The sequence below is a fragment of the Theropithecus gelada genome, chromosome 16 (genome assembly GCF_003255815.1).
Source record: "Theropithecus gelada isolate Dixy chromosome 16, Tgel_1.0, whole genome shotgun sequence".
Taxonomy (NCBI): Eukaryota; Metazoa; Chordata; class Mammalia; order Primates; family Cercopithecidae; genus Theropithecus; species Theropithecus gelada.
Window position 1 is genome coordinate 27,225,637 of NC_037684.1, and position 21,335 is coordinate 27,246,971.

The following is a 21,335-nucleotide window of genomic DNA, read 5'->3' on the forward strand; positions in this document are numbered from 1 at the left end:
AATTAAGAAATGCAAACAAGAAAGGCCACTCTCCACTCTCCTCCTCTTGTCAAAGGGTGACAAATTAAGAAGTCACCCTTTGGAGTGGGTAGTGGAGCCACAGCATGGTGAGAAAGGATGTGAGTAGCTTCTGAAGAGCACGGTCTCATGGATCTTGTATATGTGCCAACAGGCTATGAGAGTTAGAAGTTAGTTGTAATTTGGAAGTAGGGTGAGGAGGGGAGTGAGAAGAAATCAAAAGCTCATCCCTTCCTGCACTATTAGAAATTAATAGTCATCAGAGAAGCACAAATTATTCTTAAGGGAAGGAAAAAACTAATGTAAACCCAGGAAAGCAGCAGCAAAGGTTTCACTTATTAAAAATCTATTATATAGCACTAGGAAAATTATTTGTCCATAGGGGGAAAAAAGTAATTAATCAAATCATGCCAGTTAGAGACTTTTTCAAGTTAAGATTTTCTAAGACCTTAGGTTTTCATTCTCTAGTGCCATAAAAAAAGAAAAGAAAAAAAAAAAAGAGTAGAATAATGACTTCAAGGGCTGGGAAGGTTTAGGTTAAGGTAAGAAACACATATGTGTGTGAGCAGCAACGTAGTACAGATCTGAATTAATGAGATAATGGCAAGAGAAACTTAGTGAAGCAAAGTTTTCTTTTTTCTTTTTTGTGAGATGGAGTCTCGCTCTGTTGCCCAGGCTGGAGTGCAGTGGCGTGATCTTGGCTCACTGCAATGTCCGCCTCCTGGGTTCAAGTGATTCTCTTGCCTCAGTCTCCCAAGCAGCTGAGATTTTGTATTTTCAGTAGAGACGGGGTTTCACCATACTGGCCAGGCTGTTCTTGAACTCCTGACACCTTGTGATCCTCCCACCTTGGCCTCCCAAAGTGCTGGGATTACAGGCGTGAGCCACCATGCCTAGCTGCAAAATTTTCTTCCAATTTAACAAAAAAGACATCACTTCAAAAATGATCCTTGGTTCTTGGGGCATGGCAGAAGAGAAAAGGTAAATGTATCTGGATACCTCTCTTCTCCCATCTCTTCCTAGGGTAAGGACTGTCATTTGCTGCTCATCTCTCCAGTCCTAGTACCAAAACCATGCCCAGATGCAGCTGGGGTGCACTTGTGGTTCTTTCGGTGGTGCCAAAACCCATCTGTTTGATTGGTTACGTGTGTAGAAAGTAGGAGACCTCTTTGCCAGTAAAAAGGGGTGGAGTTCATCAGAGAGGAAAGGAAAATGTACCCATGTGTGACGCAGCCATCTCTATGTATTCAGGACAGATGCTGTACCTGAGGCAAAGTACCCCAATTCTAGAGCTAATTATCTGCTTTATTTGAACCTCGTCTATCATTTTCCCATGCCGATTCTTCAAAATAAGACTATAAAACACAAAACAGAAAGGACTATTGATAGGATTTTGCTTGTTCATTGTTCTTCATAAAAGAGCAATAAACCACCCTGGCTGAGGAATTACTGAGACTCAACCTCTATAAACTGAACTTCACAAGCACTTATTTAAAAACATGAGGCAGAGATGGAAGAAGGGCATATGGACTTTCTCTTAACATCCCACAGGGGAGTTTGCCCTAATTCTTTTTCTTCTGAAAATTAACTCTCTTGGACTCCAAAGATCAACTCAGCTTCGCCTGAGAGGTTATGTACTGACCTTCCTAAAGATCAAAAGGTTTCAGAGACACTGAATTGATGCGTCTAATAAAAATAGATGCAACAGGTAGATGTGACCTGAGGTGGAAGCTACAGAAGCCCATCATGTAAGAAGCTCACTTGCCTCTTATGGTGCTTTCAGGCAGGTAGAATGTTTATCCTGGGCTGGGCACAGTGGTTCAGGCCTGTAATCCTAGCACGTTGGGAGGCTGAGGTGGGCAGATCACCTGAGGTTGGGAGTTCGAGACCAGCCTGACCAACATGGTGAAACCCCGTCTCTACTAAAAGTACAAAATTAGCCGGGTGTGGTGGCACATGCCTGTAATCCCAGCTACTTGGCAGGCTAAGGGAGGATTATCGCTTGAACCCAAGAGGCGGAGGTTGCGGTGAGCTGAGATCTCACTATTGCACTCCACCCTGGGTAACAAGAGCAAAACTCCACCTCAAAAAAAAAAAAAAAAAAAAAGTTTATCCCGGCCGGGCGCGGTGGCTCAAGCCTGTAATCCCAGCACTTTGGGAGGCCGAGACGGGCGGATCACGAGGTCAGGAGATCGAGACCATCCTGGCTAACACGGTGAAACCCCGTCTCTACTAAAAAATACAAAAACTAGCCGGGCGAAGTGGCGGGCGCCTGTGGTCCCAGCTACTCGGGAGGCTGAGGCAGGAGAATGGCGTGAACCCGGGAGGCGGAGCTTGCAGTGAGCTGAGATCCGGCCACCGCACTCCAGCCTGGGCGACAGAGCCAGACTCAGTCTCAAAAAAAAAAAAAAAAAAAAAAAAAAAAAAAAAGTTTATCCCAAGTGAGAAGGCAAGGTTAGTAACCTAGTAACCTATGTTCTTTGCTGGAGAATCAAAATGTCAAAGTTAGGGCACTTGGATACAACCCAATTTTATTCCTAAACTACCTGGGCTAATTATACCCTACTGATATGGTTTTATACAGCTCTCTGTATCTTCCAATCGTACATTAAAATTTATGATAGAAACTGGCCAGGCGCAGTGTAATCCCAGCACTTTGGGAGGCTGAGGCAGGTGGACCAGTTGAGGTCAGAAGTTCAAGACTAGCCTGGCCAACATGGCAAAACCCCATCTCTACGAAAAATACAAACATCAGCTGGGCGTGGTGGTGGGCACCTGTAATCCCAGCTTCTTGGGAGGCTGAGATAGAAGAATCACTTGAACCTGGGAGGCAGAGGTTGCAGTGAACCGAGATTGTGCCATGGCATTCCAGCCTGGGTGACAGAGTGAGACTGTATCTCAAAAAACAAACAAACAAAACAAAACAAAAAACCGATAGAAATAAAGGCAAGGAAAGGCTGGGACTCCATTTTTCCCCATTATCCTTTTACTGCTTTAGAATTATTTGGTCCAATATCATTAAAGGGGAGAGAAGTTCTGTCTCAAGAACTCCAACCAAACATCCTACATTTCTTCTCAAACAGGACTTGGCTAATTCACAGTGCCTGGGTTTGAGGTGGCTAAAGATTCTAGGACTGGCAGGCAGATAGAGAGGCAATCTTTTTGTAAAATGATTCAGAGAGCAAACATACGATCGAAGAGAGTCTGTCAGCCAGAAGATACAACCAGGATAAAAGCCTACCCTTAAATCATATACATAAGGAGGAAAAAGGAAAAATAGAGCAATTTCCTTTAAACCCCTCCTCTCCCTGGTAGTGACTGGCATGAGCAGTCTGTGACTTTCAGCACAATAAACAGAAAACGGCCAAGGGTCAACCATGACCCATGAGTGCTCTTCTAACAACACAGTCACCTAAGGACATGCTGACTAAACAAGCAGGCAGGAAGCCACTCTCTTCTTTACAGTGACACTCTCACACTTTCTAACAACTTCAAACCAAGACAGGTTTCATCACGTATTTTGTTTAGTCCCCCATGGCATTACTGGGCTATCAAACTAGTAACAATGCATTTTCTTTTTCTTTTCTTTTTTTTTTTTGAGACACAGTCTTGCTCTGTTACCCAGGCTGGAGTGCAGTGGCGCAATCTCGGCTCACTGCAACCTCCACCTCCCTGAGCCTCCTGAGTAGCTGGGATTACAGGCACCTGCCACCACACCTGGCTAGTTTTTGTATTTTTAGTAGACACAGCGTTTCACCATCTTGGCCAGGCTGTTCTTGAACTCCTGACCTTGTGATCCACCCACCTCGGCCCCTCAAAGTGCTGGGATTACAGGCATAAGCCAACACACCGGGCCGTAACAATGCATTTTATAAGGCAATTAGAAGAAATGAAAGAATGTCGCTACTGAAACATTATGGCTATATTAAATAACTCTGATAGTCTGGAAAGCCCAAAATAAAGCATCATAAATTTACTAGGTTTCCCTATAAAATGTTTGATACAAGGGATATGTGAAACTTCTGACTTACATGTCTGCTAAATCAACTTAATGAATGCGGAAATCAAACTGGAAATTTGCAAAAGCTACTTAAGGAATACTTTTACCTTCAGTAAAGATAAGAGCAGAATAGGAGAAGAAAATATTTTTTACACAAAGCACAATATGCTTTCGTATTCCAAATATTGGAAAAAGGGCTAAGGCCATATCCCTTTCTTCCTCATATCCAACAGTTTGCTTTTAAACTCAATTCAAATTCAGTATGCAAACACCAAAGACCACCCAGTGAAAAATGGCCTGAGCCACCTGACAGTTACTGAACTTAAGGCTGCCCATGAAAGCCCCTGGAGTAGGAGAAGGATTCAAAAAGGAAGCTAGACTGGAGACATCTGAGAGTAAATCAGCAGCATTATTGAGGGTGAGATGGAGGCTTTAAATAGAGGGAAAGGATGGGTGTGGGAAGGAAATGGTGGAAATCAGTGCAAAAATAAGCTGCAGTCAGCTCAGTGCGGCTGATGAAAAGGATGAAAAGACACTGATGTAGCAACTGATGCTGGAAGATGTAAGGTATGAGATTGGGGAAAAGCTGCTTAGAAAAGAGATGATTTGGATGTTCAAGAACTTTCTCCAGAGACACTACAGTAATTCCTCCTTGCCCACCTGTAGGTTTATGGCAGTAGCTTTGAGGGTACCTTCTAACTTACCCCCACATCTCTCTGTTCACTCTGGTTTTTTTTTTTTTTTTCATTAAAAAAGGCCTATTTTGGAGTGGCTATGAAGTTAAAACAGATCAATTAGTTTTTCCTGTAAAGAATTTTTCCTACATTAAGCCTTACTGAATTTTGAAAAGTATCCCAGATGTTAAGAGAGGAAGCATTATGTTCAGATGTCAGGCTCCTTTCCACCTGACCAAAACTTACCATGCTCTATGTTCTCAAAGTCCTACCATATTCATCAGCTGGTGTAGGCTGCAAATCAGCATAAGAAAACGTATTTCCTTCCAAGCCTGATGGGCCTGAAGTTTTCTTGAGAAAGGAACAAGGCTTCTGCCTGACAACATACAAACCAGTGCTGCACACCCGAGTCTTCATTCTCTCTCACTTGACTCTGTCCTCGGCACAAACAGGCTGGAATTTGCTTTAATAGCAGGGATACCAGAGCAATTCCCCATGGACCTGCCTGTGGGTAAACCCTTTGAGTAGAGAAACAGCATTTCCCAGATCGTCATGAACTGACGAATAGGGTCTTTTAAACTTATCTTTTAAGTAAAGAAGTACCTTAAAAGCCTCAACTTAGGCAACTCAAATCCATACTCACCAATCAGTCTGGGTTTTATGGTCAATTTGTATAGGCACTAAAACAACAACAAAACACCTTAAACTTTAAAGCAGATGGCTCCTAAATAGTTATCTCCTTTAGTTTTGTTTGAATGAGTAACCTAGACATCTGAATATTATCAACCACATCTGGAAGTATGTGTGCATGCACATATGTATTTGTACGTGTAGGGGTATAGACAAGAAAGTGAGTTTCATGTCAAAAATTATATTCCTTATAAGGTAATCTGAAAGAGAATAAGGGGAAAGGGGAATGAATAAACAAGTAATTTGCACTTTTAAAGGGGCACAATCAAACAGGATTTAAAATAAATTTAATATGATAAATATTGATGGACAGTATAGACTTCTAAGACCCTTTCATCCAATTGCCTTCTAAATCAATGGATAAATCAGACTTTATTCTTATATATGCTGGTACAATCAGCAACTGCAGCATTAAAACAAGCCTCTTAAGCTGGGTACAGTGGCACACCCCTGTAGTCCCAGCTACTTGGGAGGCTGAGGTGGGAGGAAGGCTTGAGCCCAGGAGTTTGATTCCAGGCTGGGCAAGATAGCAAGACCCCATCTCTAAAAAATAAAATAAAATAAATAAATAAATAAAATAAATAAAACAAGTCTTTTAATAGTCTGGATCACATAGAAGATTAATATTATGATGGACTGCACATTAATGTCTTAAAGGACCTCCCCTCAAAATCACCCTACTAAAAATCACACTGGGTTTCTAATCTTGGGGTTTAGAAATTTACTTCTCATGCTTTAAAAACTCATTTTACTTCCTTTATCCTCTGATTTTTTGGGGGGACAGAGGGTGCTGCTTCTTGGACTCTGAGTCCTGGACACTAAATTCCTCCCTCAGTTCTAGTGCCCAGGCTGAGCAGAGACACTAAATCCCCTACTACTTCCTCTCAGTGTTCTCTTTCAGCTGCCTCAATGCTTCACCTGGCTATATTCATACTTCACTCAGAAGTCTGGAGCAGGGCTGGGCATGGCAGCTCACGCCTGAAGTCCCAGCACTTTGGGAGGCTGAGGCAGGTGGATCATTTGAGGTCAGGAGTTCAAGACCAGGCTGGCCAACATGTGAAACCCCATCTCTACTAAAAATACAAAAATTAGCCAGGCAGTAGTGGCACGCGCTTGTAATCCCAGCTACTCGGGAGGCTGAGGCAGGAGAATTGCTTGAGCCTGGGAGGTGGAGGTTGCGGTGAGCCGAGATTGCGCCACTGCACTCCATTCTGGGCAAGAGTGAGAACCCATCTCAAAAAAAAAAAAAAAAAAAAAGACTGAGGCAGAAAAGAGAGATGACTGACAGGTTATGGGAAGGTTCTGGCCCTTTGGGGTGCCAACACTAGATATGAATCCATTAACACTGACATACAATTGACCAGCTGTTATACAGCCATTCTTGTATCCCTGAAAAGCAGAAATGGGGGAAAAGAGAGAAACAGACAGCTCCTCTAGTGGCATTCCTGTTAAAACAGCCTCATAGGTCAGAGATGCCACTGATCACTCCTAGATTTCAGTAAATATATAATAACATTAATCATTAATGTATGAACTTGGGTGGTAGGGACTTTCAGGCTCTGTTTTGTGATTTATCATTTCCATTCTTTCCTAATAATACATCTCTTTCTTTCCTTTAAAGTTGGTGGAGTCTGACAGAAGGAAAAATGTATAGGGGGAATAATGGGGATACCATGCAAATTATCATATATCAGAAGATAAAATAGAAACCAAAAGGCAGCATCTGTTTTCATCAAAATAGTCAATTTCTTCTCATAACTTTTCTTGCTTTCATTATAGTTTCCTTTCAGATTGGCAAAGATTCAGGCAGGGTCCCCTAATGGTAAAATTTAGAATTAAAAAAATATTTATTGATAATATATTTTTAAAAAATGTTTGGTAATCCCAACTAATCATTCAAAATGCAAACTGTAAACACGACAACAGCAAAAGGGTAACAATTGAGTGAGTAAGCAGACTGAACAGGTGACAGACTGAGCAAGAGTGTGGGAGGGGAGCAACAGAGAACGGAAGACAGGTGCACAAGTGTGCTACAGACAGTGACAATTTGAGTGTGTAAGAATTACATTTGGACCACAGTGATTTCAATGCAACCATTTAGGAAACCTCTGGGCCAAATACTAAAACACAGGAGGAATGGATGAGCCTTCTTTGTGAGCATGCTCAGCATGTTGGTATGGAAACAAGGAAGCATAGAAGCTCTGTAGTCACAATGAATGTCTACCATTTCTAAGATGTGAAGAAATTTTCTTTCTGGTCCCTGGGTACATCATATATTGTCTTTCCATACTTCTCTTGACCCCAGAGGACAGCAGATGCTGTTCCAAAATCCCCAAAGAAACCCCTAGACATAAATTTAAAAACCACAGTAGCATTAATGCTGGGTTTGCTGAAATGCCCCTCCCTCTATCTTGGCCTATGATTTTCTTCTGGGCACCTCAAAAGGAATGGTTAAATTTTACCAATCTACTTGATAAAGCCATCACAAACTTTAGTCCCATGGTCACAAAGCTAGAGTGGATGGGGGTAAGGTTGTGTATGTGTATGTATGTGTGGCTCTGGGGATCTGGACACTGCCCTCCCTCACTTTGTAACCCTTGCCCAGAACACTGGGGTCGCTTCCACTGGAGAGACTCCACGGTAGCTCTAGAAGTGTCATTAAATACTCAGTTCGCCAAGGTTGACCACCTCCATTGTCATAGGATGATGCAGCATCTGCAGAAGCGCTGTCTGCTGCCCCCTACTGATGGGGGTGGAGTGACAGGTGCGAAGTAGGCGTGGACTTTAATATTGGGTAAATGGGTCTGAAACAAGACAGAAACATTAAACGTTTGAGAGAGGGCTTAAACAGAAAGAGCAATGTTTCTTCTCAGAAAAACTACCGAGGGGCTCAATGCACATGAAACCAGGGCAAAGGCTGTGCATCGGTCAGGATGTTAGAGGGCCTAGGTTCTACTTTGTTCCATCCTAGGTTGTTCTAAATGACCAGAACAACTCATATAACTTTGGTACCTGTTTGTGTAATAATAAAACTGAGGGCCGGGCATGGTGGCTCATGCCTGTAATCCCAGCACTTTGGGAAGCTGAGGTGGGTGGATCACGAGGTCGGGAGATCAAGACCATCCAGGCTAACATGGTGAAACCCCGTCTCTACTAAAAACACAAAAAAATTAGCCAGGCGTGGTGGCGGATGCCTGTAGTCCCAGCTACCCAGAAGGCTGAGGCAGGAGAATGGCATGAACCTGGGAGGCGAAGCTTGCAGTGAGTGGAGATCGTGCCACTGCGCTCCAGCCTGGGTGACAAAGCGAGACTCTGTCTAAAAAAAAAAAAACTGAGGAAAGACATCATATTAATTTCTTATCTTCTCCAAAAAAGGATTTCCAGTTGGATTTTCACAGCTGAAAGAAGCTACATTGAGTTTTTGGTTGTGTTTTTGTTTTTTTTTTTTTGAGACGGAGTCTCACTCTATTGCCCAGCCAGGCTGGAGTGCAGTGGTGCGATCTTGGCTCACTGAAACCTCCACATACCAGGCTCAAGCAATTCTCCTGCCTCAGCCTCTGAGTAGCTGGGATTACAGGTGCACACCACCACGCCAGGCTAATTTTTGTATTTTCAGTAGAGACGGGGTTTCACCATGTTGGCCAGGCTGATCTCGAACTCCTGACCTCAAGTGGTCCGCCCAAGGATTGGGAGATGGAAGAGACTCCTGACAGCCAGGCAGTCTAGGAACACTAATACAAGTAGGCACGTAAGAGGCTCTGGTTGACCTGTGGCTCTTGCTCTCTTTGGTGAAGAAAAAAAATGGTTGTAAGGCCTCCCCCAGTGCAATTATGCTCACAGTCCTCTATGTCTGAAGAGGGAAAGAGGAACTGAGGCCACTTGGAACTCAAGATGAGGTTTGGTACTCTTTTATTTGCTCAAGGCCATATGGCCAACATGGATTTTTTTAGAGGTTGGTATTTTTTTTGAGATGGAGTTTCATCTTGTTGACCAGGCTGGAGTGCAATGGTGCGATCTCGGCTCACTGCAACCTCTGCCTCCTGGTTCAAGCGATTCTCCTGCCTCAGCCTCCTAAGCAGCTGGGATTACAGGCACCTGCCACCAAGCTCAGCTAATTTTTGTATTTTTAGTAGAGATGGGGTTTTGCCATGTTGACCAGGCTGGTCTTGAACTCCTGACCTCAGGTGATCCCCCTGCCTCAGCTTCCCAAAGTGCTGGGATTATAGGTGTGAGCCACCGCGACTGGCCTAGAGGTTGGTATTAAGGGCCTGAATAAGCACACTGTCTTTCCTACAGCAGGTGTGAAGCAGATATTCCAATACACATCTGTTAAGCAGAACAATCTAACACACAGATTCATCCGGCTTTTTAAAACTTCTTTTTCGGCTGGGCACGGTGCCTCACGCCTGTAATCCCAGCACTTTGGGAGGCTGAGGTGGGCGGATCATGAGGTCAGGAGATTGAGACCATCCTGGGAAACAAACATAGCAAGACCTTGTCTCTACAAAATAGTTTTTTAAGGGTGGGCATGGTGGCTCACACCTATAATCCCAGTACTTTGGAAGGCCAAGGCAGGCAGATTGCTTGAGCTCAGGAGTTTGAAACCAGCCTGGTCAACATGGTAAAATGCTGTCTCTACCAAAAATACAAAAAATCAGGCTGGCGTGATGGCACGCGCCTGTAGTCTCAGCTGTTGGGAGGCTGGGGTGGCAGGATGGCTTGAGGCTGGGAGACAGACGTTGCAGTGAGCCAAGATTGAGCTACTGCACTCCAGCCTGGGTGACAGAGGAGACCCTGTCTTAAAAAATGAAAAAAAAACCCACAAGTTTTTCATAAAATTAGCTAGGTGTGGTGGTGTGTGCCTGTAGTCCTAGCTATTGGGCAGGCTGAGGTGGGAGGATCATTTAAGCCCAGGAGTTCGAGGCTGCAGTGTGCCAAGAAGGTGCCACTGCACTCCTGCCTGGGCAACAGAGTGAGATCCCATCTCTTAAAAGAAAGACAGAAAAGGTAAAAATCTATGTCTACTTTACTTGTTGTCTTAAAAAATATGAATCCCAGGAAAAGGGCTTAATGTGAAACACAATTACAAATTAAAATTCTTAAATCCCATTTAACTAAACACTTTCTCTGTTACTCCTTTCTTTCCTTCAGAACAAAAATGTGGCATGTGCTTTTTTTTTTCTTTCTTCAATCTGGGAATGTTATTAATCCCTAGACATTATTAGAGAGAGACTGCTGGGAGGAGACCTACTTTTCTTCTCTTCAGTGGGTCTTTTCCTCCTAAATTTCCATCTCTGGAGCCAGAGGGAAAAACTATCTGTCCTTAGGTTTGCACTTTTTTTTCCCCCTTGTTAAATGTTAAAGTAAATATAAAAATCATAGGAACCTAAATTTGAAAAAAGAAAAAAAGAAAAGAGAGGAAAGTGCTGAGAACACTAGAGCTGGAGAGTTATGTAGCCATTTTTACCCTGAGTCTCTTGATTCCAGCCCGTGTGATTTGCTGGCAGTCATAGAGTTCTATCCGCTCAAGGCTGTGACAGCTCTTCAAGTGCTCCAGGGATGCATCTGTGATTAGTGGGCAGTTGTCCAGCTCAATCACCTCCAGCTGGTCATGAGCACAGGCCCCATTCCCCAGGTGACGAATTCCATCATCTGTGATCAGCTCACAGTGCGATAGACTCTGCAGCCAAACAGAGCAAGGAAGGATGTTGAAATATCTTCTGGCATTCCTCTAGCCAGAGGCTTGTGTAAATTGGAAAGGAAACATTTTGGTTTGATTTTGATGAATATGGAGCTGGCACTAGATCCAAGTGGTGAAATTAAAAAAACTGGAGATAGTGGGGTTATGCTTTTGGCAATCAGTGATTGATATTTTGATGTGTGATTCTAAATATATTTTATAAATTCATGTAATGACTATGAACTAGTTCATAAACAGACTAAGACAGCCTTAAAAATTACCCCTTCTGCAAATTAACACTTTTCTTCTCTACAGGGATAAATGGGAATCAAGCTTTTCATGCACACAGTTTTCTGGAATTTGAACTAAATATTGAATATCTGGTTCAGAAACATGCCCCAACAATTAATTAGCTGAAGATTTTTACAGCTGTCAGGTGTGATCATCTCATCACATCATCTCTTCATCAATATTTATTAAATCCCTGATCCTGGGAAACTCAGAAACCTTGACCCAATTTTGGATAGTACTGTGCCACCGAACACCAAAAATGAGCCTGGATACAGAACAGTCACCCAGAATGCCTTCCTGTAATGTCACTGAAAGTAGGAGCAGAACTCCCCTTAGTAAAGCTTTGACTGGTTCTTAAGACCAATAACATTAAGACCAGTAACATTTGATCTTAAGATGAAGCAAATTGTATTTTGGGCCATCTCATCCCCTGGATCTCTAGAATTTAAACATCATTCAGGTTGAAGTGTAAGTTATCTGCAAAAGAGAACTCGTAGGTTCCAAGGCAGTTTTCAGTCTTCAAGTATTGATATAGAAAGCATTTAACTTTTTCAGTTTGTTTTTTTTTTTTTTTGAGATGGAGTCTCGCTCTGTCACCCAGGCTGGAGTGCAGTGGCCAGATCTCTGCTCACTGCAAGCTCCGCCTCCTGGGTTTACGCCATTCTCCTGCCTCAGCCTCCCGAGTAGCTGGGACTACAGGCGCTCGCCACCTCGCCCGGCTAGTTTTTTGTATTTTTTTTAGTAGAGACGGGGTTTCACCGTGTTAGCCAGGATGGTCTTGATCTCCTGACCTCGTGATCCGCCCGTCTTGGCCTCCCAAAGTGCTGGGATTACAGGCTTGAGCCACCGCACCCGGCCAACTTTTTCAGTTCTTATCTGTTTCCTACTTCACTCAGGTACTCCTTTGGTTCTCGTTCTCAGTAAGCTGGCAATTTGGAGAAGCATCCTTTCCTAAAATGGTAGCCAGACACTAAGAGCCGCGTTCTTGTACTGTAGCACCGGCTTTTGATTAAACCCAGTAAACACATAAAATTTTCAAAGTCAAACTCACCAATACTTGAAGTCGAGGACAGTGTATAGAAAGTTGGATTAATGTGCTATCTGTTATCTGAAAGAAATACACATGTTGATTTCAGGTATTATCCAAATACAATCCTGAGTCATACCTGATTCTTGTTTTTCCTTTTAGTCTTGCTCTGTTGCCCAAGCTAGAGTGCAGTGGTGCAATTATAGCTCACTGCAGCCTAAAACTCCTGGGCTCAAACAATCTTCCCACCTCAGCCCCCTGAGTAGCTGGACCAACAGGTACAAGCCTTCAGGCCTAATTTTTTAAATTACTTTTTTTTTTTTTTTTTTTGTAGAGACAGGGTTTCCCTATGTTGCCCAGGCTGCTCTTGAATTCCTGAGCTCAAGCAATCCTCCCACCTCAACCTCCCGAAGCTCTACAGGCCACCATGTGCGATCACAGCTCACTGCAGCCTCAACCTCCCAGGCTCAGGCTATCTTCCGGCTTCAGCCTCCTGAATGGCTGGGACTACAGGTGCACACCACCATGCCCAAGACATTTAAAACTTTTTCTTGGGCAGAAACAGGGTCTTGTTATGTTACCCAGACTGGTCTTCAACTTTTGGGCTCAAGCAATCCTCCTGCCGCGCCTCACAAAGTGTTGAGATCACAGGTGTGAGCCACTGTACACAGCAGCCCCTACCTCATTTTTTTTTTTTTTTTTGAGACAGTCTCTGTCGCCCAGGCTGGAGTACAGTGGCATGATCTCGGCTCACTGCAACCTCCACCTCCCGGGTTCAAGTGATTCTCGTGCCTCAGTCTCCCGAGTGGCTGAGATCACAGGCTAGATTTTTTAAATTTTTTGAGATGGAGTCTCGCTCTGTTGTCCAGGCTGGAGTGTGATGGCACAAGCTCGGCTTACTGCAACCTCCGCCTCCTGGGTTCAAGCGATTCTCCTGCCTCAGCCTCCCAAGTAGTTGGGATTACAGGCATGTGCTACCATGCCCAGCTAATTTTTGAATTTTTAGTAGAGACGGGGTTTCACCATGTTGGCCAGGCTGATCTCAAACTCCTGACTTCAGCTGATTCACCTACGTTGGCCTCCCAAAGTGCTAGGACTACAGGCGTGAGCTACCATGCCTGGCATATTTTTAGTAGAGATTGGGGTTTGCCACGTTGGCCAGGCTGGTCTCGAACTCCTGGCCTTAGGTAATACACCCGCCTAGGCCTCCCAACGTGCTGGGATTACAGGAGTGACCCACCATGCCCAGCCCCCATACCTCATTCTTGACTACATTTCTAGTCCAGACATTTTAATAATCAATCATCAAATAACAGAATCTTTCGGTTTAAATCGCATCGGCTACCTGAACCTGTTCTATGAGAATCCACTCAGGCTACATTTGAACACATCTAGTCATCTCTAGTCTTCATCTTTAGACAGCTCTATTCAAAATCTGTTTTATTTTTTAAATGAATCAAAATCTGTCCCCTTGGTAGCTAGTTGTGGTGGCTTGTGCCTATAGTCCCACCTGCTAGGGAGGCTGAGGCAGGAGGACTGCTTGAGGTTAAAAGTTCAAGACCAGTCTGAGCAGGGCCAGACATGGTAGTTCACGCATATAATCAATCCCAGCACTTTGGGAGGCTGAGGCCGGTGGATCACCCGAGGTCAGGAGTTTGAGACCAGCCTGGACAACATGTTGAAACCCTGTCTCTACTAAAATACAAAAACTAGCTGGGCATGGTGGCGGGCACCTATAATCCTAGCTACTTGGGAGGCTGAGGCAGGAGAATTGCTTGAACCTGGGAAGTGGAGGTTGCAGTGAGCCAAGACTGAGCCACTGCACTCCAGCCTGGGTGACAGAGTGAGACTCTGTCCTCCCCACCCCACACTGCAAAAAACAAAACAAAACAAAACAGTCTGAGCGATAACAGCAAGAAAAAAACCAGTCTGAGCGATAATAGCAAGACCCTGTCTCTAAAAAAATCTGTCCCCCACAACATCTACTTGCTGGACTTTGTTCTATCTCCTTAGAATCATCAGAGTAAGGAATCAGAAGATAGTGCTCTATGAAAAAAATTAATGTTGGAACATTCTAAAATTTTTAATAAAGCATGCCACTACTCAGTATTAACTTGGGTTATTTTCCCAAGGGTGGCAGCCAGGCACTGCTGGAATCTGGGTTAACTATGAACATTCAGGTAGGAAGAACAGTTTTCATGGTTATGTTAGGACTGAAAGTAAATCAGCACTTCTTTTCAAATGCTTCTCCAACTCTGAGTTTATTATTTTCTAGTACACATAGCTTCACAGGGGCTAAAAAATGGTAGAGAAAGGGGGTGGGCAAGCAGGCAGGCATGTCCGTTCAGAAGGAATAACACTGGAAGGACATAGAGGACACTCAGGCATGTATAAGATAAACGGATGTGAACAAGTTTTAGTTTAGTAAGAACTAATAGCTGTTAAGCAGTGCCTATAAAACATGTAATTTTTTAGAAAGTGGCTTTTACGGCCGGGCATGGTGGCTCACGCCTGTAATCCCCACACTTTGGGAGGCCGAGGCAGGCGGATCACGAGGTCAGGAGATCGAGACCATCCTGGCTAACATGGTGAAACCCTGTCTCTACTAAAAATGCGAAAAATTAGCCGGGCGTGGTGGCGGGTGCCTGTAGTCCCAGCTACTCGGGAGGCTGAGGCAGGAGAACGGCATGAACCCAGGAGGCGGAGCTGGCAGTGAGCTGAGATAGTGCCACTGCACTCTAGCTGGGGTGACAGAGCGAGACTCCGTCTCAAAAAAAAAAAAAAAAAAAAAAAGAAAGTGGCTTTTACAGTTACTGACATATCCTCCCTTTATTTTTACCATTAAAAAATTAATTGCTCTTTCTTTTGTAGAGTCCCATCTTGGAAGTTTTTCCTTGGTCAATTAATAATCTCAAAGTTCTTAAAATTGTGTTAATGTGGCTCACGCCTGTAATCCCAGCACTCTGGGAGGCCGAGGCAAGTGGATCACCTGAGGTCAGGAGTTCGAAACCAGTCTGGCCAACATAGTCAAATCCTGCCTCTACTAAGAATACAAAAAATTAGCCGGGCATGGTGGCACATGCCTGTAATCTCAGCTACTTGGGAGGCTGAGGCAGGAGAATTGCTTGAATCTGGGAGGTGGAGATTGCACTGAGCTGAGATCGTGCCATTGCACTCCAGCCTGGGCAACAAGAGTGAAACTTCATCTCAAAAAAAAAAAAAAAAAAAATTAAAAAATAGAAACTGTTCATCAGGAGATCAGTTTGGCTTAAAGGCAGAGTTCTATGCAGAGTTAGGTCTCTAGGGCTAATGATGCCAGGGATCTAGGATACAGCAAAGCTAAAGAAAGGCAGTGCTGGCCGGGCGCGGTGGCTCAAGCCTGTAATCCCAGCACTTTGGGAGGCCGAGACGGGCGGATCACGAGGTCAGGAGATTGAGACCATCCTGGCTAACACGGTGAAACCCCGTCTCTACTAAAATAAAAAAAAAAAAAATTAGCCGGGCGAGGTGGCGGGCGCCTGTACTCCCAGCTACTCAGGAGGCTGAGGCAGGAGAATGGCGTGAACCCGGGAGGCGGGGCTTGCAGTGAGCTGAGATCCGGCCACTGCACTCCAGCCTGGGTGACAGAGCCAGACTCCGTCTCAAAAAAAAAAAAAAAGGCAGTGTTATATAGATCAATGTGATGGGGCTTTAATTATTTCCTAGTATCATAACTCTACAGGTCTAAGGAAATATTTTTAACAGCTTTATGGCCTGAATGCTTGGGCCTCCTTTCTCTCTAATGGCAACCTGACTGATGACATATATTTCCACAGTTCTGTAACACGTACCATGAGCACCTCTGCCTGGAAGATACCTTATTTAATGGAGAATCTGCAATGCCATCAGGCACTACAGTATCCTACATTAGGGTAGGGAATTGGACATTCTGATGTTGTGTATTACCTAAGTGTCTAATGTACTTCTGAATTAAAATCTATAATCTTACCTGAACACACTCTTCCAGGTCCATCTTTTCAAGTTCATGGCAATTCTACAAAATACAAAACCAAACATTACAGTACAAACATTTAAAACATGAGAAACATTTAAGGCCAGAAAACTAAGAGGTAATATTAAATACACTGATAAATTCTTTGGTGTTTCAGAGCTAGTGTGATGCTAATTTTTTTTTCTTTCTTTTGAGACAAGGTCCCACTCTGTCACCCAGGCTGGAGTGCAGTGGGTGTGATCATGGCTCACTGCAGGTTCTGACTCCCTGGGTTCAGGTGATTCTCCCACCTCAGCCTCCCAAGTAGCTGGGACTATAGGAATGTGCCACCACATCTGGCTAATTTTTGTATTTCTTTTTCTTTTTCTTTTTTTTTTTGAGACGGAGTTTCACTCATTGCCCAGGCCGGAGTGCAATGGCATGATCTCGGCTCACTACAACCTCCGCCTTCCGGATTCAAGCGATTCTCCTGCCTCAGCCTCCCGAGTAGCTGGGATTACAGGCATGCGCCACCATCCCTGGCTAATTTTGTATTTTTAGTAAAGTCAGGGTTTCTCCACGTTGGTCGGGCTGGTCTCGAACTCCTGACCTCAGGTGATCCACCCACCTTGGCCTCCCAAAGTGCTGCGATTACAGGCGTGAGCCACCGCGCCCAGACTTTTGTATTTCTTTTTTTTTTTTTTTTTTTTTTGAGACGGAGTCTCGCACTGTCACCCAGGCTGGAGTGCAGTGGCCGGATCTCAGCTCACTGCAAGCTCCGCCTCCCGGGTTCAGGCCATTCTCCTGCTTCCGCCTCCCGAGTAGCTGGGACTACAGGCGTCCGCCACCCCGGCCGGCTAGTTTTTTGTATTTTTTAGTAGAGACGGGGTTTCACCGTGTTAACCAGGATGGTCTCGATCTCCTGACCTCGTGATCCGCCCGTCTCGGCCTCCCAAAGTGCTGGGATTACAGGCTTGAGCCACCGTGCCCGGCCTCAGACTTTTGTATTTCTTATTGAGATGAAATTTCGCTGTGTTGCCCGGGCTGGGCTCAAACTGGGCTCAAGCGATCTGCTTGCCTTGACCTTCCAAAATGTTGGGATTACAGGCGTGAGCCACTGCACCCAAGCTATGTCCTCCTTTAGTCATGCCATGTGCTGGCCCCCACCTAATTAGTATTCTATCCATCTGCCTAAAAGCAAACAACCATCCCCTTGTCCCATAACACTGGTCAAAGTCAGTATAATTTTAAATACTACCATATAGTAATTTGTAAACCCATCCAAGTATTAAAATATTCAGGAGAATACAGAAAATCTACTAAAACCTTTCCATTTAAAACCAGACATGTAGTTTCTTTCAATATTACTTTCTTTCTTTTTTTTTTTTTTTTTTTTGAGACGGAGTCTCGCTCTGCCGCCCAGGCTGGAGTACAGTGGCTGGATCTCAGCTCACTGCAAGCTCCGCCTCCCAGGTTTATGCCATTCTCCTGCCTCAGCCTCCTGAGTAGCTGGGACTACAGGCGCCCGCCACCTCACCCGGCTCATTTTTTGTATTTTTAGTAGAGACGGGGTTTCACCGTGTTAGCCAGGATGGTCTTGATCACCTGACCTCATGATCCGCCCGTCTCGGCCTCCCAAAGTGCTGGGATTACAGGCTTGAGCCACCACGCCCGGCCCCAATATTACTTTCATTCACTAGTCATATACCAAATAACCAATAAGTTTTTTCACGAAGTACCAAGAAGCACCTGCTTAATGTATTATGTTATGAAATTGTGGAGAATCAAGTCTCATGGATGGGTGCAGCGGCTCACGTCTGTAATCCCAGCACTTTGGGAGGCCAAGGTGAGCGGATCACTTGAGGTCTGGAGTTGAAGACCAGCCTGGCCAACATGGTGAAACCCTGTCTCTACTAAAAATACAAAAATTAGCTGGATGTGGTGGTGCGTGCTTGTAATCCCAGCTACTCAGGAGGCTGAGGCAGGAGAAACGCTTGAACCCGGGAGGTGGAGGTTGCAGTGAGCCGAGATCGTGTCACTGCACCCCAGCCTGGGTGACAGAATGAGACCCCATCTCAAAAAGTTAAAAAAAATTTTTTTTAAAAGTATCATGAAGGGGTTTAATATTCTCCCATGCATGTGTGCATTTCTAGAGCAGTTTGTATTTTTTCTGGTATCAGCAGGTCTGTAGCTACAGCATGAAACCCTGTCTCACACACCCAATTCTGCTAACATTTCACATTTCCCTTGCTGCTTGTTCTTCTGAAATAAAAAGTCCTAACAAAACCTATGGAAACAAACCTACGGAACCAAAAGAAAATACTTACCCTGGCTAGAGTGGTAAAGCCCACATCTGTTAATTGAGAACATCTTGCCACTTCCAATATTCTGTTAAAAAAAAACACACACACACACACAACACACACACACATACAGTGAAAGTCAAGCTCTTAGTCCCTGAAAACTGAGTTTATTAAAACAGTAAGATTTACACAAAAACAATCTCCTATTCTCTAAGGACTTTATAATACAGAATGACATTAACAACTAAGCAAGTCTGTATACAGATCTTGCCATTCATTTTCATGCAGTCATCATAAAATGGTCCTGTAAATATCACATTTCAGGGTGATGCAATCAATGAACACAGAAGAATATAACTGAAGCTTGTAGTTAATACCAAAATGTATGAAATGCATTAAAAGCCTTCTTCATGGCATACTCCTTACCCCCAGAGGGCAGCCTGCTCCTAGAAAACAAAGGAAATGGAGATACTCTATTTCAGTTAATCACTTGCTGAAATGAATTATTTTCTTTCCTGTTTTAGAAGTAGATTCACTTAGATTTAAATTGCTTTAAAAAAATGTGACAGGCTGGGCATGGTGGCTCATGCCTATAATCCTAACACTTTGGGAGGCCGAGGCAGGCGGATCACCTGAGGTCAGGAGTTCGAGACCAGCCTGGTCAACATGGTGAAACCCCATCTCTACTAAAAATACAAAAATTAGCCAGGTGTGGAGGCACCCGCCTGTAGTCCCAGCTACTCGGGAGGCAGAGGCAGGAGAATCGCTTGAATCCTGGAGGCGGAGGTTGCAGTGAGCCAAGATCCTGCCACTGCACTCCAGCCTGGGTGACAGAGCAAGACTCCGACTCAAAAAAAAAAAAAAAAAAAAAAAGTGACAAAGGGGCTGCTTAATTACAGGTCTGTCCCAAATATGAAATTCTAGACTTGTGAAAGCTTCTTGCTTTCTCCTACAGGCTCCCAGGGAGGCCCAGTAGACAGGGAAGCTGAGCTGGCAGCCATTCACCTCTTATTAAGCAACTGTTAAACTCCAACCTAAATACCAACCACAGGATTGGGGAATCAAAAGTAGCTCTCTTCTGTGAAAAGTTGGGTGACCTTCGTATAATGGTAACAATGAACATGTTTGTTTATAAAACTCTTACTACTGAAGCTGAAAAAAATTAAAGTATAGGAAATAATTATCAACCGAAAATCAATGAGAAATGGATGGCAGGGTGCTGTGGCTCACACCTATAATCCCAGCACTTCAGGAGGCTGAGGCAGGAGGATCACTTGAGCTCAGGAGTTCAAGACCAGCCTGGGCAACATACCAAGACTTCACCTGTATAAAAAAAATTTAAAATTTCTGGCCGGGCATGGTGGCTCACGCCTGTAATCCCTGCACTTTGGGAGGCCGAGGCAGGTGGATCACTTGAGGTCAGGAGTTCGAGACCAGCCTCGCCAACATGGTGAAACCCTGTCTCTACTAAAAATATAAAAAATTAGCCAGGTATGGTGGTGGGCACCTGTAGTCCCAGGTATTTGAGAGGTTGAGGCAGGACAATCATTTGAACCCAAAAGGCGGAGTTTGCAGTGAGCTGAGGTCATGCCACTGCACTCCAGCCTGGCAACAGAGCAAGACTCCGTTTAAAAAAAAAAAAAAAAAATTTGATTTTTTTTTAATTCCAAGAGATGGCCAGGTGTGGTGACTCATGCCTGTAATCCCAGAACTTTGGGAGGGCAGATCATCTGAGGCCAGGAGTTTAAGCCCACCCTGGCCAACACAGCAAAACCCAATCTCTACCAAAAATACCCAAAAAATTAGCCAGGCATGATAGTGCATGCCTGTAATCCTGGCTACTCTGGAGTCTGAGGCATGGAAATTGCTTGAACCTGGGAGGAGGAGGTTACAGTGAGCCAAGATCATGCCACTGCACTCCAGCCTGGGCAACAGAGCCAAACTCTGTCTCAAAAGAAAGAAAGAAAGAAAGAAATGAATGCTACCTAATGGGAAAACATGATCTGACTGGAACATAACTTTTGATTTTCACGGTTGAGAGCTTTTCCATTCTAACAATGTAATGAACCGTACAGGAATTGGAGCTGAAGACTCCTCTCTCTAAAGTCGAAAAGGATAATGTGTAAGATTTTCAGAGAGGTCTGATTACCTCCCTAGCTCCTGAGGAATACTCTAGGCTTTTGATATTACTAATTTTGACCAACAGGTCTATGTTCTCTTAAGAAATTTTGATATTGTAGGCAAAAGTTTGTTTTTTTTTTTTTTTTTGAAGACAGAGTCTCTCTCACTCTGCCACCCAGGCTGGGAGTGCAGTGGTGCAATCTCAGCTCACTGCAACCTCCGCCACCCGGGTTCAGGCAGTTCTCCTGTCTCAACCTCCCGAGTAGCTGAGATTACAGGAGTGGGCCACCACACCTGTAATTTTTGTATTTTTAGTAGAGACGAGGTTTCACCATGTTGGCCAGGCTGGTCTCAAACTCCTGGTGATCCACCCACCTCAGCTTCCCAAAGTGCTGGGATTACAGGCGGGAGCCACTGCGCCTGGCCACAAAAGTTCTTTCAACAATTATGGTTAGGCCAGGTAATCATCAGAAAAAAATTTCTGAAAGTTTTATAGCTTTACAATTTTTTTTTTTTTCCCCGAGACGGAGTCTTGCTCTGTTGCCCAGGCTGGAGTGCAGT

The 21,335-nt window shown here is 44.2% G+C and overlaps 1 protein-coding gene across 3 annotated transcripts in view; it reads right to left on the reverse strand.

Moving 5' to 3' along the window:
* Positions 1–5,493: 5,493 nt before the first annotated feature.
* The window catches only part of FBXL20 (F-box and leucine rich repeat protein 20), a 154,704-nt gene continuing 138,862 nt past the window's right edge, over positions 5,494–21,335 (reverse strand). For 2 of the 3 annotated variants that reach the window (XM_025363657.1, XM_025363660.1), the window contains 5 exons: positions 18,678–18,738; positions 16,369–16,413; positions 12,405–12,461; positions 10,850–11,062; positions 7,206–8,186 (listed from right to left, as the gene is read on the reverse strand). In XM_025363657.1, coding sequence (XP_025219442.1) covers positions 8,079–8,186; positions 10,850–11,062; positions 12,405–12,461; positions 16,369–16,413; positions 18,678–18,738 — 484 coding nt within the window. In that variant the 3' untranslated portion in view covers positions 7,206–8,078. Of the gene's footprint in view, positions 5,926–7,205; positions 8,187–10,849; positions 11,063–12,404; positions 12,462–16,368; positions 16,414–18,677; positions 18,739–21,335 lie in introns of those variants that run through there. The other variant, XM_025363658.1, reaches the window with a different exon arrangement.